The sequence below is a fragment of the Centroberyx affinis genome, unplaced genomic scaffold, assembly GCF_046629955.1.
Source record: "Centroberyx affinis isolate AG114_WGS23_722 - 3 ecotype Tasmania unplaced genomic scaffold, CSIRO-AGI_Caff_v1 ptg001273l_1, whole genome shotgun sequence".
NCBI classification, from domain to species: Eukaryota; Metazoa; Chordata; class Actinopteri; order Beryciformes; family Berycidae; genus Centroberyx; species Centroberyx affinis.
The window spans coordinates 443,467-460,199 of NW_027279782.1; the positions used below are offsets into that span (position 1 = coordinate 443,467).

Consider the following 16,733-nt stretch of genomic DNA (forward strand, 5'->3'; position numbering starts at 1 on the left):
CCAGCGGTCACCTGTAGTAATATTATGACATGAAAACATGAACAGTTGCAGTTTTTATACAGTGGGAGGTCAGTATCTTGTCATTGCTCATGCTGCACATATTAACCGCTTCAAAACATCACTTGAATGCAGAGTTTTGGTTTCGAAGATTTTAATATAAAGCGAGCATGAGCGCAAAGAAAAGCGCTGGTTTCAGATTCTGGCACTACTGATACAGGATGGTCGACTCCCCCCTCAAATATTTAGCTGCACATCTGCAACAAATGGGACTTTCATGTCAAATATTAATATATTTTAGAATTCATGTTAAAATGAAAAGTTGGTACTATGGTAAAAGCAGGATGCATGTGATTCCACTGTGGTAATAATAACCCAATCTCTCAAGGTTAATAAAATGAAAAAAAAAAAAAAAGAAATCTAATTGAGTTTATGGGAAATAAATGATGATCAATCACAAGCACAGTGTACCATTTCCATCTTGGTTTGTCGTCTAGTAGAAACACATTACATGGTTATCAAATGACAAATAGTGTAGGTATGAGAACACTGAAAATGACAAAATATCACACAAAGATAGGATGCATTTTAACGGATCTCTTGCCAATATGCAACGGTGACCTCAAAAATCTTTGGTTTACATTGTTTGCTTTTGAAAAGAAAGTTAAACTGATTGTGTCGCTTTTCATGCCAACAGCCGCCCCAATAGTTCCCCTGATTGAATCCTCTCGAGAATCCTCTGATTGAAAATACAGCAATGTGCAAATGTTTACGCATCCACTGACTTTTTGCACTCCTTGAGAAGCTATTCTATTTTATTTCAGAACTATTTTAAATGGAACATGTTCAAAACCTACAACTACAATCTGAACATGAACTTAAATTAACAAATAAAATGAACAAATGTTTGCGAGTGTTTCATTTAATTTTATACCTTAACATACATTTCTAGAATTTGCTTTCCGTAAAAATCCCAAATACTTAAGTTTTAAATTATTTTGTTAATTATTTTTTACTCATTAACAAGACGAGTAAAAAAAAATCAAGGGATGCACATTTACACACGACTGCACTGTTGCAACAGATTGAGAATCAATATAATTTACTGTATATAACTCCATATAATTTTCACCTACAATGTACAGACCTATTTGCAACAGTCACATTTTTCGAGGACATCTACAACAGGATAATTTGGTTAGCGTGCATGAAACTGATTATAATTGTCACTTCTTTATCCATCATTAAGTGCCTGGGAATCCTGTGGGCACTTTTCTCTGAGTCAACCCGCATCACAACTCGTTTGGTCACGGGACAAGGCCACTAACGTGCAAGGCTTTGTTTCAGGAGCAGCATCTTAACTGATCTGCAAGGCCATGTTTCATCTTTGGTCTAATGCATAAGATTATCTCACATTCCTCATTCACCTTTTGCCAGAGATCAGTTGAGAAGTTAAAAGAAATCAGGGAGCAAACAACTCTTTGGATAATAGCATCAGTCACCGCTGCACATTGGCTGATAATACAAAACTACTTGACAGACAAGTGCTAATCTTTATCTACTCTACAGTAAAGCATAAACTACTTGGAACAAAAGTAACTACAATGTGTACTCAGTAGCACATATCTTCTAACAAAAATATAGATTTTTCAGAGGTAAAATGTCTTATGGTGTTCATTCAATTCTTCACTTTCGTCTCTGATTAAACACTTCCATTGCTTTTCAACAATCATACTTCATAAGTGTTGCATCCGTTGCATGTGGAGCTTCTCCCTCAGAAAGATTAGACTTTGGTATTAGCATCTGGGGGAAGCTTTCCACATTAAGACCAATCATAAAGCTTAAGGTTTTCTGTACCAACATGCCAATTCAAGCACTTTCGGGATGTATTCTTGCATGAATACAAAGGAAGAAGTCAACAAACAAAATAGAGCCTGTTGCACAACAGACATCATTTGAACTGAAATTAAACTAAAGAGGTTTTTTTCATCTAAGAGGAGGGCAGCACAAACATCTTAACCACTGGCACACAATTTCAGAGATACATTCATAGCATATCTACTAGGCAATTACGCACTAGAACAGTTTAGCACTGAGAAGATACCCTGTCAGTTTACCATGTAACATTACATGACTTTTCAATGTACTAAACCTTGTTCCCTGAGTTTAGGAAAATAATAACACAATAAAATAATTTGTTAAACGAGGTAGTATAAAACAGGAATTGCAAGGGCAGCTGCACATTGACATACAAAAAAAAGTAGACATTCACCATTTTCCAATACCATTACTCTATAATGGATAAAATGAAAAGTACAATCCTTAATAATACTGGCTCAATATTACCTCAGCAACATCTGAGGAGGAACATAACTGTTATGTGCATCTTGTATCCCTCAATCCACACAACTAGCTTTAAGTGAAAGCTGCAGCGCCCTTACAACCCAAATATTCAGAACAAAGGAGGAAAGACAAAAAAATGGGATGGCAATCAGAAAAAGCCATCAGGAAGTATCAAATGTTATGTAACTGAAACAACCCATCACATAACGTAGGTATAAGTAGTTATTAAATATACAGTGGAAGTTTACCCAGAGGCAAACCGAGGTAGATAATCAGCAAAAGGACTCACACTTCACTTTTGCTCCAGTGATAAACTCTCTTAAATAATGTCAGAAATGTAACAGTCACTTTTCACATTTTTGACAATCTTTTTAAACATTCATGGTGGGTGAGATTTTTTTTTTTTTTCAAAAACATACACACAAATAAAGAGGAAAAAAAAACCCAGAAACAACATTCATTGAAAGAAGAAAGAAATCCTGTGAACCCCTGCCTGCGTCTGCTGGCGTCCTGTTCATTGTCTGTTAGAACAATAGAGGATAAAGGTGAAGACAGTCTCTCTCTCTGTTTCTTTCTCCCTTGCTTTCACACAGACTCTCACACTGACACTCAAGGCCACGGTATACTTGCTGCGGAAATGAATATCGGCAGGTTCGTATGGACAAAAGGACACTTTTGCGGAAAAAAACGAAGCTTATGTGCACAGGTTTACTGGCTGAACTCAAATTCTTCGTACTGCATGACCCTCGCAAATTGGTCTAAAATATCACGTGACTGGTCATGTTACCAGCTGGAAAAGTTTGGAAAAGTTTGGCAATGAGCCGGAAAATTTCCTTTTCCGGCTCATTGCCTTTGTTTACATCTCCACGCTAACATCTCATGGTCATGGACTCTTTCAAAAGGAATCGTTTGGAGGCTCGGATTGCTGAGTTTGTTAGAGGAAATCTGCACCTTTATCACTGACCAGCCATTGTTATTGTTGTTGTTGTTGTTATCTGAGTTTTTGTCACAACAACTTCCAGGTTCCCTAGGTTACGGTTACCTCTTAATCTTCATGTACCTTCACTGTAAATAAACAATACAAAGCTGCAGTGAGTAAACACAGATTTCTATGAGGTGATGTGTTCGACTGCATTTCTGTTTCGGGCAAGTTCAACTTCGGTGTAAGTATACCGGCATCTTTTTACACACACACACACACACACACACACACTCACGCACACTCACGCACACTCACGCACACTCACGCACACTCACGCACACTCACGCACACACACTTAGAGAGAAAGTGCAGACTGGGAACTGCTCTGGGCTTCGTGATGATGGCGTCCGTTCTCACTTTGCGACTTCAGCTCGCTTTCCTGTTCGTTCTCTTCAGCGGAGCCGCTGCAGTCCGAGCCCTCGCTGTCCTCCGCTCTCAGAGACGGGGGCCGGCTGCTGGGACCGGAGGACAGGTTGGTCATCTCCGTCTCGTCGTGAGAGTAGCGGCCCGAGTCGCCCGTCTCGTGGCTGCCCTCGCTGCTGGAAGAGCCCTCCGTGTCGCCGGGGGGCCGGAGCAGGACCTGCAGGGTGCCGGGCTGGCCCGGAGACGTGGACAGCTCCTCCTCATAACACAACACTGTGCTGCCCGGCGGGTAGGAGGCCGCTCCGTGTCTCATGCTCTGCACCACAGATAAAGTGTTCGTTCAGTTAATATTAACTTTTTAGCAGTATAATGACCGGTTTATTTAGCTGCAACCTAACTTGACGTCATTCCCACAGAACAAAGATCTTAATGTCAACATCCTCATTTGTCAGCGTGTGCCAGTTTGCAAATACTGGGTAAACAATGCATTGTGGGATAATTTCAAACCAACCAAATTATAAACTACTGATGACAATTCAGGAGGCTGAAGGACTCATCATTCTCAATCTTACCTGCATCATTTGAGCATTCCTTTTCTCCTCATTGCTGAAGGAAAACCACTTCTTTCTCTTCTCAGTGTTGGGGTGAACAGGTCCAAGACAATTGATCATTAGATTTGTTCCTCCCTACGAATGAAGAAGTATGAAAAGGTATGAGCCTTAAATAAAACTGACCACATTATACTTCATAACATATGGTGTCAAATGTACGTTTCTCTGTAAGATTGATAGTGGGGCTTTACTTGTCTTCTCTCTTTCTACATGGTTCTGATGTGCTTACATACTGTAGTAAGTGTTAAGGTTTAGTACCTTGGCGTCAATATAATGGTCTCTACTCATCATGGGCACCATCACATCAGCGTTCTCCGCCTGTCCCTCAGAGCCCAGATGACCTGCAGCGGTGGCGGAGGCGTTCGCTCCTCGTCTGTGCATTTTAACAGCTGAAAATTTCCTGGAGGGAAACAAGCATGACAACATTGAAGACAGAGGATACTCAAGAAAAAATTATACATTTTGTCTTGTCACCCCTATGAAGAACAGTGCGCACTACTATCACTGTGTGGACAGATAATTACCTGTTTTTGCCTCTACAGACAATGATGAAAGCGCAGATGATGATGCAGATCAGGGCGATGCAAACTCCCACGATGATCCCTGTCATTGACTTTTGGTCCAGGTGGTAGAAGCCATCAGAGAAGACTGCAAAGTATGAAGTCAATATTGTCAGATAAACCCATATTATTATTATATAACAGTCTATAGTGTATAGCAGTGAGTATTCTGACTCCCATCACAAGATGTCAAACAATGCTGGCATGATAATGTTGAATAACTATACTGTAAGTAAAAAACTTTAAAAAGTAAAAATTCCCCCATGTGATGGCTGTGAGCAGATACCCGGCCCTGGAGACTTGGTCGTCACTGACCTGTGGTGTGCAGGGAGCCGTGGGAGAGTCTGGGAACGTGACCCGAGGATAAACCATCATCTCGCATCGCCAGCTCCACCGTATGAGAAAACGGTCCGTCGCCCATCTCGTTGGATGCAGAAACTTTCACCAAGTAAACCTGGCCGGGCTTCAGGTTCTCCAGCAGCGCCATGGTGATGCCCCCTGTCAATGAGATTTAGCTGTGCTGTTGAACTACGCATTTTTCATATGCTTCTAAATAGGTTTTACATTTTTAAAACCTTATTTATTGTGTTTTTCAAACAAGATGACTGTGGCCATGAAGACACATGGAAAATAAACTCTTGCTCTAAATTACTCTGAGACACTCTGTAGTACATGGTTTGGGTAAATGAGAAAATAAACAAGAGTCATGAGTTAAATTAAGAGGTAGACACATATTAAAGATATAAGATCTGGTGATAGAGTGTGGTGATAGTTAGGGATTTTCTGGTGATATTTAAGATTGTGGAAGATTTGGCAACATACTAAAGTTGACAGCTGAACTGAATATAGTGACAATATGTCCAAATACTTTTAAACACCCTGAAACGGGGCATGATCATGAGTTCATTTAATATGGCTGAAAATCCCCTGGAACTGAAACTAACAATTGTGTCATTTCACATCCAAAATAATAAGAATATGTGTAAAAAAAAGTATGTTGCCGTCCAAACACTTACACACCTCTGACTTTTTTCATCCTAGCATAGTTAAGCTGACCATTGAAGAACAGGGTTTTGTAATGCGGTGAAAAAATAAACATAAAAACAATCCTCATGGGTGTGAGGGTCTATTTGTGACCAGCCTCTCAGGGCAGAGCAGGGGGTCAGGGATCAGAGCCATACACATTCCCCTGTCCAGTACCACCCAGCCTCCTCACCGCCGTGGCCCCAGCAGTAACTGTCAGAGGGGGGAAGCTCGATTTAAGTGATAGGGGGCTGGGGCAGGGCAGGGGGGGCTTTGTGAACAGCTTCACTTTTGACCCCTTCACCAGAGGCAAAGGAGGAAAGATTGGGTGTCCTGTGTTTCCTGGGGTCATCTGCTCTTAATAACACCTATGCTGCCTACAATCTGTGGCTACACATGAACAAGAAACCAACAACTGCTTTTTAGTTACTGCCACACATCGGCTTTTGAGGGGAAAACGTGCTTTACCAAGAAGTGGTTTGTTTTTTTGGCGGTGGGAAAGAACATCTGCTGCTACTTTTGGGCATTTTGATGTGTTGTTTTTGTGAGTGCTGTGCATTAACTTTTTTTCTAACTATTTAGCCTTAATCCCAGCAAACATAACACATCTACAATTTATGTCTCTGTGAGTCCATTCAGTTGTGTGGAGTAAGAGTAATACTATGCTTAAACTATAGAACAATACAATTCCCACTGATTATACAAACTCAGATTGGCCACTTCACACATCTTATAGTCTACATGCAGAGTAACCATTTGCAATTATGGTCTCAACTGTAGAAAGTCCTGCAGTAAAATCCACAGTGGAAACATATTCAAAAATATCTACCATCATTTTGGCCCTGTAGGAGATATAACCCAAGGGTTATTTCCAAACATGATTTAAGGTAAAACTCTTTTTACAACTAGATGACTATGATGAGCAGCTTGGTACACAACAGTAGAACATAAAGCTCAACTGTACTCGCTCTTCCAGGTAGAATAAGGTCAATAGAAAGTTAAATCAAACTCTTTCTTTTAACCACACAAGAAGTCCACACTGTTCTTTCATTAGTGAGACAAAAGGAGTGTGTTCGGCTTATCTAGCACCAGCCAGGAAACACAAAGAGTGCAGAACTGGAGGATGAAATGAGTGACTGATTTCCAATGGTCCATTTATCTGGGAGAGGGACAGCTGTTTTGGGCCTGGCCCCCTGTAGACCAGTAGCTTATAGCTTGCAGCTCCTCTTTCTGTATGCCTCTCTTTCCCCACTCCTCCTTACCTTCTCTTTGCAGGATTTGCCATTCGCCAGCGACCCAGGCCTTCCTGGAGGCGTACAGGATGGTGTAACGTGTCACAGCTAAGTTGGGCTCGTCCGGGAGCTTCCATGATACTAGTGCTGTGTCTTCTTCAATAAGAGTCACTTTCACACTGGAGGGGGGCAGTGTGGGGGCTGGGATGGAGTGGAGGAAAAGACCAAAATCAAATAAAAATAACCAAAAAAGATACATACCATAAACACCACAACAGAGTATAAGGTGCCTTTTCAAAACACTGAGGAGCTTAAGGGAAATTACTACTGGTACAACGTAATAGATTAAACTAAAGCAGTGGCTCTCAACCTTTATTAGCCAAGCTCCCCATTTAGCTAAATGTTATATAACCAAGTGAAATTTCACATACACTTAAAAATGCAGGTATCTTTTGATGCTGTATCTATCTATATAAAATACCAACATACAAATATCATCACTGTCAGATGAATACCTTGTCTCTCCAGAATTTTCAGTAACTAAGAAAAACAACCTTGTTTTCAGCTTGACAATCATGCATTTCTTGACATTATCCAATGGGTTTTGATAAGCCAAAGAGGTCAGAGAATTTTCTTAACTCATAGTAGAACATGTAAAGCTTCATTTGAGGTTCACACATGAAAATCATCTAAATTGGAGTTACGAGGTTTTTATGCAACAAAAGCAATATATGATGACATAATATCATCATTCTTCACTTCCAGCAAGAGTCTAAGTCCAAACTAAATTATCATTGTGTAGTTCAATCTTTGTATTTAACACATAGTCAAACACACTTCATACACAACATGTGAGATTGAAATCATATATTTAGACTATTTAGTACTTAGACTTATTTAGATTTAGAGATGCTCACCTTCAGGGAAAGTGTTCTGATACACCACAGGGCTCCAGGGGCTGGACAGCTGGTCGAGGTGGAGGCGGATGGCAAACTCATACCTGGTGTTTGGCTCCAGATCTCGCACCAGGAGGCTCTGCTCACTCCTGCAAGAGAAAGCAATAACAGAGGCTTAACCTCAAGGATTTGCCCAGCAGATGGAGTTGTGGAACCATGCTGACACTGAAAAAAAACATGCCACTGGTGATCTGAAAACTTTCCCCAACAACTGTTTGCTGCCAAGAGGTAACTTGTGCTATTCTTGTGACTGATTATGTTGTAAAGTGTGGGAAACAGTGTAGATGAGGCGATTGAAGAGGGTACAGCTGACTTTGGGCTGTATTAGACAACGTTGCTGCTTAAGTGTCAATATTACTGCTAATAATATATCACTGCATTAATATAATGGCTGAAATGCAGCATGAAAACTAGCCATCATACAGTAAGCTACACAACAAGCACAGTTGAATGAACACAAGGTAATAAATCTAACTTCCCTTCCCCTGCCCCCCTGCCTTGAAAAGGAAAGGAATTCAGACTCTGTGCAGTTAAAAAGTGAAAAGTGGCCACTGTAATTTGTCAAGAGGAAGCACTCACGTCTGCAGGTAGAGCACCAGGGACGCGTTCTGCAGGCCTACAGGGTTGCAGCGGATGGTGAAGTTGACCGTTTGGCTGGAAGTGAAAGCCGGTCGGCCCCAGTGGAGAAACACGGCGGTTGAGCTGTTGGTCTTGGCGTACACATGGTGAGGAGGCGGTGGAGGAGGCACCAGGCGATCTCTAACGGCTGAGAGATACAGAGAGAGTAATGTTCAAGTCACCGGATTTAGAAAGACAGAAATAACATTATGCCTCAGGTGCATACACTGTTGCTGGTGTACATTTTATTCCAAGAAATATGTCTTTTCAAGTGTTTTGTAGGACCTACAGACACATCCAGGGGTGCTGATAGTCTGGTCTGCTTGGTAGCCATCTCCGATCAAATTGTAAGCCAGGAGCTTCACATGGTACTTCTTCCTTGGGTCTACAATCAGAAAAAGAGAGGAGATTAAATGTTAATATAAATCACATCATAGACAAATGAAAAACCCCGCTTGCTGTAAAATTCAGTCTTTGTGGGGTCTCAGATCTAGACCTCAATAAATATAGACATAGACTTAAGTGGACCACCATTCTGTATTTAATGTAGTAATTCACTGTGGACCATAACACCAAGACAGATGCAATGTGATTTCTTCAACCAACAGGAGGTGGGGCTACTAGATAAAAGGGACCTGGACTGTGGCTGTGGGGTCAGTGAGGTTTGGGGTTTGACGGTGTGGTGGGAAAGAGAGGTAAGGCACTGCGGCAGATGCTCGGTGCTGCTGTGAGTCCTTTGGTCAGTTTCTGCTCCACTCAGGGCAGCAAGACAGAGGACCTCCACTATCCATCACCCTGTCACCCAGCCTTTTCATTGCAAATCAGATGGCCTTCCCCCTGCCCCAGTCAGGCTGCTGGTCAGTGGTCAGTGGCCACTCCTATTCAGCTCCAGAACCTGGGGGTTAAATCGACGGACAAAACCTCCTGGGAAGGACAGCGCTGTCGGTCAACAGCAGTTGCCAGCATCAGTGACCCTAAAGACCCCGTGTTGAACAAAAGCCATCTGAACAAATGTTCCTTTTTGCCTCTAAAAGAATTAGAATCAGGGTTCAAGTATTGCATACAGTATTGACTGAATATCTGTAGACTTTTCTGCGACTTCCTCACTCAATAATACAATTTCATGCCATGACATGAAAAGACAAGATACACTGAAACCTAGGCAAGACAGACAAACCCACTAGACATAATGGCCAGCAGAAAGGAGCTGATGTTTACCGGCTATAAAGCCTATCGATGGATTACGTTCCACCTCTGTAAAGGACACCCTGAAAGTCCTCATTATATAATAATAAGCTTTTGGGAACAGTATAGCTGTTAGTTACTGGGGTTGGTGTGCTTCTCCACTCTGTAAGCTTATACAGCACAGCAGGACTGACACAGGGAAACAAATGCAAACCGTTTCTCCAACCGCTTTACTTTCTCTCATTCTTCAAGATGAAAATCATTTATGCACTTGAACCTATTATAACATTTGACTAATTTTTTGCGCCAAAAAGTTTAAGTGTGTTAGGAGGCAGAGGAAAGGTGAGCGGTTTTTGGATTTGGTAGTGGGGCCACTTTCAATTTTTGTTATTCTGATATGGAAATTACGTTTGATGCATGTTTCTGTTTATTAATATCTGAAATATAAGTTATTACGAGTGTTACCCCTAAACTGTTTGTGCTTACTAGCAAGCTAATGACAACTGTCAAGCTGTTTAACAAATTGCATCTGTAGACTCCTGGCTCTGGAAACACACAGAAATGGAAAACTCAAGTACCAGTATTTGTGTTTTGCACAACTGAACACAAAAGCAACCCTCTTAATATTATTATAGTACTATCTGGGCTCTAAAAACAGCTACTGAGGGGCTTGAGGGAAGTGGGAGACCACAGGAGGGGGGTCGGTAAGAGAAGATTAAGAGGGGTGGAGCTGAGCTGCGTGGACCCCCGGCCCCGAGGAGCTTCAGTGGAGCCAGTCCAGGCCAGCAGGTCAGGCCGAGATAAAACTCTGAAAGAATCTGAGGTCATGGGTGTGGAATATGAGATGAGCCCCTTTTTTCTGCTCAGGATCCTCCCTGTAGCCTAAACCTGAATGTTTATACACAATTACTACTAGGAGACTGGGAGAAAAACTGCATGTGGAAAAGTGTGCAATAATTAATTGATATAAATTTGAATTGCTGGAATTTAATTGCTGATAATATATGCAATTGTATGCAAATATGCAAAAGGAGGAAAATTTCTCTCGGCATAGTATTGATCGATGTCTAGCATCAGAATAAAGAGAAGTCATCATCTCTACTGATGAGACGCAAACAAAAACAGGTCTTTACATATAATGTCAACTTTATTCTCCACAGTCAAGCGGGTTCTGGACATTGCCTGGGCTTTTGTAATGCCTCAGTGTCCACCTCTAAAGAGGCGCAGGCAGAGTCCCTCAGTATGCACCTCTACCCAGCCCCACAACACAATGGGCCTGCCGTAATTATGCGGGAGAGGGGCTGTGAGAGGGGGGAAGCTGTGACATCTGGGCCACGACCTTTGACATGGAATCTGGGCAAGCTAAATCCTGCAAAAGGAGGGGTTATTGGCCTCTCTGTGAAGGGGGAGGGTCAAGCTGAGGAAGTGAGTGGAAAAACAGGGAAACACCAAGAGCCAAAATAAAATGGCACTTAATAGGTGATGACACAGCATGCTAATAAAAGAAAATGGAGAGTGAGAACTTAGGAGAATATTTCCATGGACAATTTTATACTCGGTATTACACTTCATTAGCAACGGACCACAGCGCTGCAGCTCTCTCAAACATACCTGAGGCTACTGCTACTAATTACTAACTAACTAATTTACTGCATTATATAAAGTGACCAAATAATATCTTCTGTGCGGTTTGTAAGCATCCATAAACAGTAACAACAACTTAAAAGAGATGTGTCCAGTCCATTGAACACCCAATCTCTATCAAAGATAAGAACATGGTGATTAACCACATTCAATAGTATGCAATAATCATTGGGTGTGGATACAACTGGCTAAATGTTATGAAATTACAGGAATACATGTTTCTATTAGACACTGATATAGCATTGGAATTAGACAGAGAAATAAAATATAAAAGTGTGCCACTATTACTTTTTAAACCTGCACTCTGCTTTAGTTGCCTTCAGTAAAGACATTTTCCTGTCATTCCCATAGGGATAAATCTTACAAGGCTTTGCTCCCATAAATAATGCCAGTTTGTATTAAAGGGAATTTTTTGAGCTGTTTGTGGTCACCTGATTTTTACAGCCAACATGCAGATCCTGTTGGCCCCCGAGGTTTTGTTCTCCCCTGTGAAAGGCCCCCCAGGCCGCGGCAGGCAGGGCCTGAACAGGGGCCATAAATGTCAACTCCCACTCTGACCCACACACCAGCATCTATCATCTCTCGCTCTTCCCCCTTCTTTCTCTGCCTCTCACTCACACAAAATCGGCACACAGACACAAACACACACAGGCAAGTAACCACAAAATGACCTTTCAAATGACGGCCAGAATACAAATCTAGTTTTCACACCAAGCAGGCTCTGCCCAGTGTTTAATCAGAGGAAACAGCGCTGGACGAGCCGCATGTCAGCCTACAGCTACAAGATAAATCTACAGTTGTGTGCACACAGCTCTGGTGCCAACAGGTATGAAAGGTATTTTGGCCCCGGCGACGACTACATGTTCTTCTAATGGGCCATGAGAAGAATACACATGCGTGGAAAGGTCACAGTATTTCAACACCATGTCATTTATACACACAACTGGAGCCCCTCGAACACATTCCTCTCTTTCAGGGTGTGCTTTCAATCTTGCGGATGGTCATAAGTGGTAATTTAACAGCCGGCTCGGAGCGAGTCTTTCTGCACCTTTACACAGAGATGAATCAGCAGCGTCCAGTTTTGTCACAGTCGGTACTTTAAAGATCAATGTTATTGGCAACAAAAATATAGGCTGGTGTGTGCAACATCAGGCAGAGTGAATCTAAGTAGATGAAATGTGTAAAGATCACCTGCTTAGGAATTATCTAGAAACAAGTGCAGGAGGATAGCAGCATGTACACAAATCACAAATTGACAGCTCTTTTCATAGGTTTAACTTTGATCCTCTTTCCTGCTCATTCATATCATATCATATCATTGTTGCTGGTGTTAAAACGAAGCTTGTGCAGTGAAAATCTTGTTAAGCTAATCCCCTTTCCACTGTCTTTCCATTCAGGTCATAGCAGACTAGGGATAGCTCATTTCTAAGTAAACATCAGCATTAGAAAACTCATTAATTGATGTGAACACCTAAATAAGAAGTCTTATTAGAGGCAATTACTGTTGAGTTTATTAGGCTTTAAACAGTCAAATGGTTCATATGACACCTCCTGTGAATTTCTTTACATCACTATTATATCAAGGAATATGAACCAGAACAAGGATTTGAGTAATTACAATATTTCTGACAATAATAGTAATACCGATTATTAATAATACAGCTCAGAGTCATCAGAAAGTAAGTAATTGGTAGAAAGCTTTAAAGCAGTTAAGTCAGATTCCTTGTAAACAGCAACGTTTCTCTGCCACATGGGAGGTCAGATGCTGCTCTACACACCTCTCTCCTCGTGGAGAGTGCTGCAGCTAACTCACCAGGAAAGATGGCAGAGCTGCAACATAGTGAGCCCACAAGAAACCCTCATTGTTTGGCCCCGGCTCAGTTGGTGAGAGGTTGCATTTCCTTTGACTCTTGGCTAATAAACTATCTTTGTGGCCCTCAAAGCCAAACACAATGAGAGTCTTTGATGTCAATGCTCCTCCAGCAACTCTGCTCAAAGCAGTCATAAAACACATAATAAATCTCCCTCCACAATAACAGCTTCCCTCTCTTCAAAACATGGCCCTGCAATGCTGCTTTATCAAAGAGGAACAAAAAGATCATTTAGTTTTGTTTTTTAACCCAAGCTGTATTTTTGATGCTTCTTGATTCCTTTACTTATTTTGTTGACTGGCTTCATATTTATCTGCTTACCGCACCTGTGATTGTTCCCTGCTACCATTCATTCAATATCCAATGCAATCTGATGAGGAACTAAGAGTGTGAACAAACTACTATAGATATGTTCTTTCCTGAACTACAGTATCACCATTCATGTCAATAAATTTTGGCCTCTAGCAAAATGAAAATGAATACAATTAAATAATAAAGGAAAAATAAAATTAATAAAACACAGATGCTACAAAACCTAATAGACATTTCTCAGTTAATCTAATTTTTTAACCGTCTTAAGACATCATTACACTGGAACCTCGAGCAGTTGTAAGTTATTATAATTTTACTATTGTTATCAGTAGTACTATTATTATTAGTAGTAGTAGTAATACTAGTAGTAGTGTTAGTAGCATTGGTAGTAGTGCCTCAAACGACTGAACTGAATAAAAAATGGCTGCAGAAGTGAGAGTAACACGTATAGTAATTTATACCGCCTCCTCTCCTTTCTTTCGGACTTTCTTTCTAATCCCGTTCTAGTCCCAAGCTTCCTGATTTACAAGTCAGCTGCTGACCACCTGGCCGACCTCCTCTGGCCACAGATGGTCAGTTGTCCACTGCGTTGGCCTGGGACTGCTTTCCACTCTCAAACATGGCAAAATGAATCTGACCTGAAGGCCAGAGGAGCCGCGATATACCCAACACCATCCAGCAGCTGTTGAATAGACACACACTGAAATCCTGCGCAAAGGTTGGGAGGTCATGGCAGTGGGTGGGGTGTTGGCTCGTCCCCGGCCTAATGAACCTCTGCATGCCACATGAAAAGACTTGAGCCAATTAATCACTCATGAGCTCGGCTGTCAATGGATGCTGCTGCTGGTTGTTATCTTATTTGCCCACCCCAAAGTTGTGAGCCAAACATTTTAGGCTAACCGGTGAAGATATCAGTTTTAAAAATAAATTCCTAGGGGTGTCTCACACTCATTTGTACAGACAGGTACATGTTCATTCATTCAAACTAGTATCAAACTGTTAAATGGTAGTTGCTATCGTTGAAATCATATTTTATTTTGGTTGACAAAAAGGAGGAAGTGAATCACAATATCTGTCCCAATCACTTTTGTTAAAGTGTGTAATTTCTCTGTTTGACTATTTTGCTAAAACCCAGCATTATGGCAAATCTCACCAGAAAAAGAAACAAAAAGCTCATTACATGTGGACTACTGTACTTGCCAGGTAAACTGTTTATACACTGTAATATTTGGGCTCAAATCCACCTATGTTTCCATATTTCTCTCTTTCTCCTCCTCCATAGCTTCTCTGCAACTAAATGTGAACTATATGGCACTTGACCCATAATCACCATGAGACCACCATTAAACATAACCAGCTATGCTAATGAGGTCATGAAGTAAGCTAATTAATGCATTAATTAGCAAATATTTCTAATTAATATGTACTTTGTATCTTAAAGCATGAAAGAGTTACAGTGGTTTCTTGAAATTCCTCATTAACATGCACATTTATGTAGCAAGGTTCTCCAAAAATCTACTCCGATCATCTACCCTGGTGTCTACACAGACAGACACACAGATGCCACCATAATAATAAAACCAAATGAGTACCCCAAATGAGCTGAAACAAAACTCACCAAGGCCTCCAATGGTGTGTCTGTTATCGAAGGCTCGCAGCTGGATCGCAGCGTTCTCAGGCTGGCTCTCCTCATGGTAGAAGAGTCTGTAGCCTTGGACGCTGGCTGAGTTTCTGACTGCCAGCTGCCAGCGGACGATGATGGTGGTGCAGTTTAAGGGCTCCAACTGCAGCTCAGGAGCCAGAGGAACTACAGAGAGGCAAAAGTCAGAAAAAGATTTGAGTTTGTCTGATGTTCAGATGGTGCATTATCCTACAGTGACATATATGAATATTTTCTAAATGTAATTCCATTAACTCCTCATTCGATTATGAGATACAGCAGAAATATAACACATACAACCTTTATCTGCACCCCTCTTAGTCAATTTAGAACCTTGGAGCAAAGCAAATCAGTATATAAAAAGTGAATAGAACAATGAAAACTACTCAAACAAGAGTTCAAAGATATTGTTCTGCTATCTGTACCATGTGATTTAAAGTCTGAATCAAATACAAGACAGTTAATCATCACTGCAGCACTAATTGCTGGCCTTGTTCTTAGAAAACAGGAATCTCTTCCCCAGGGTTGCAGGATTTATCTGATGGACATAAGAGGCTCCTGTCCAGGAGTTTCCCATCAGAGGTCCAACTTCCCTCAGATCTCTTACCAGCTGCTTCACACTCAGCATTAGGGACCAGATAGAGTCACTAGTGATGAAACAAATTCACAGGTTTTTAGTTTTACTGAGGGAATGAAGCTTAAATTCCTGTGTCCTTTTAAAATGGAGACAGAGAGCAATAGGGATAGGCAGGAAAAACGAATCCTCCCCTCCCCCACCCCAAAGCCTCAGATGTAGCTCTAAACAGCCATATTCTCCTTCCCACCCGGAGGCCTGGGTCCCCCTTTTTATGACCCATGACTGAAGCCATTCCAATGTTACTGACAGTGCAGGGCAAAGGTCGCGGAGTAACAAACGCAATGCCTTAACAAGATTATTAGAGCAAGCTCTTCTCCCGGCGCTCTCTCATGGTCCAAATAGAGCTGAGAAGAAGAAAGGTTCAGTGACAATTCAGCCTCCTGGGTCAACTGTGTCTCTGTGTAGAGGTTAATATGTTTTCTATGTTCCTGCAAGGCAGACTGATCTCACCTTGGACGGTTCGTTTAGTGGAAGATTGTGGACGGTTTGTTTTGTGGATTTACATGAATGCAGAGAGGGGCGGTATCTTCACTGCATTACAATACTGCTGACAACGGAACCATGTAGTCTTCATAGGCTACCAATGCCACTATGTGCTTGTATGTGTATTACTGTGACAAACATGATGAGACATGTCAGATACAACAGAGATACTCATTCTGAACCTGTGTGTGCCTTAAGGATTTTTCATAAAGAAGAGAGCCAATAACTAATTAAACACCACAACATCAGCTGAAAA

General features: G+C 41.4%; 1 protein-coding gene across 1 annotated transcript in view; it reads right to left on the bottom strand.

Moving 5' to 3' along the window:
• Nucleotides 1-3,617: 3,617 nt before the first annotated feature.
• prtga (protogenin homolog a (Gallus gallus)) overlaps nt 3,618-16,733 on the bottom strand; it is a 33,642-nt gene continuing 20,526 nt past the window's right edge. The window contains exons 10-19 of the mRNA XM_071525189.1: nt 15,316-15,504; nt 8,975-9,070; nt 8,647-8,833; nt 8,029-8,156; nt 7,142-7,312; nt 5,172-5,354; nt 4,821-4,944; nt 4,555-4,696; nt 4,258-4,371; nt 3,618-4,001 (exon numbers count right to left, since the gene is read on the bottom strand). Coding sequence (XP_071381290.1) covers nt 3,618-4,001; nt 4,258-4,371; nt 4,555-4,696; nt 4,821-4,944; nt 5,172-5,354; nt 7,142-7,312; nt 8,029-8,156; nt 8,647-8,833; nt 8,975-9,070; nt 15,316-15,504 — 1,718 coding nt within the window. The remainder of the gene's footprint in view (nt 4,002-4,257; nt 4,372-4,554; nt 4,697-4,820; nt 4,945-5,171; nt 5,355-7,141; nt 7,313-8,028; nt 8,157-8,646; nt 8,834-8,974; nt 9,071-15,315; nt 15,505-16,733) is intronic.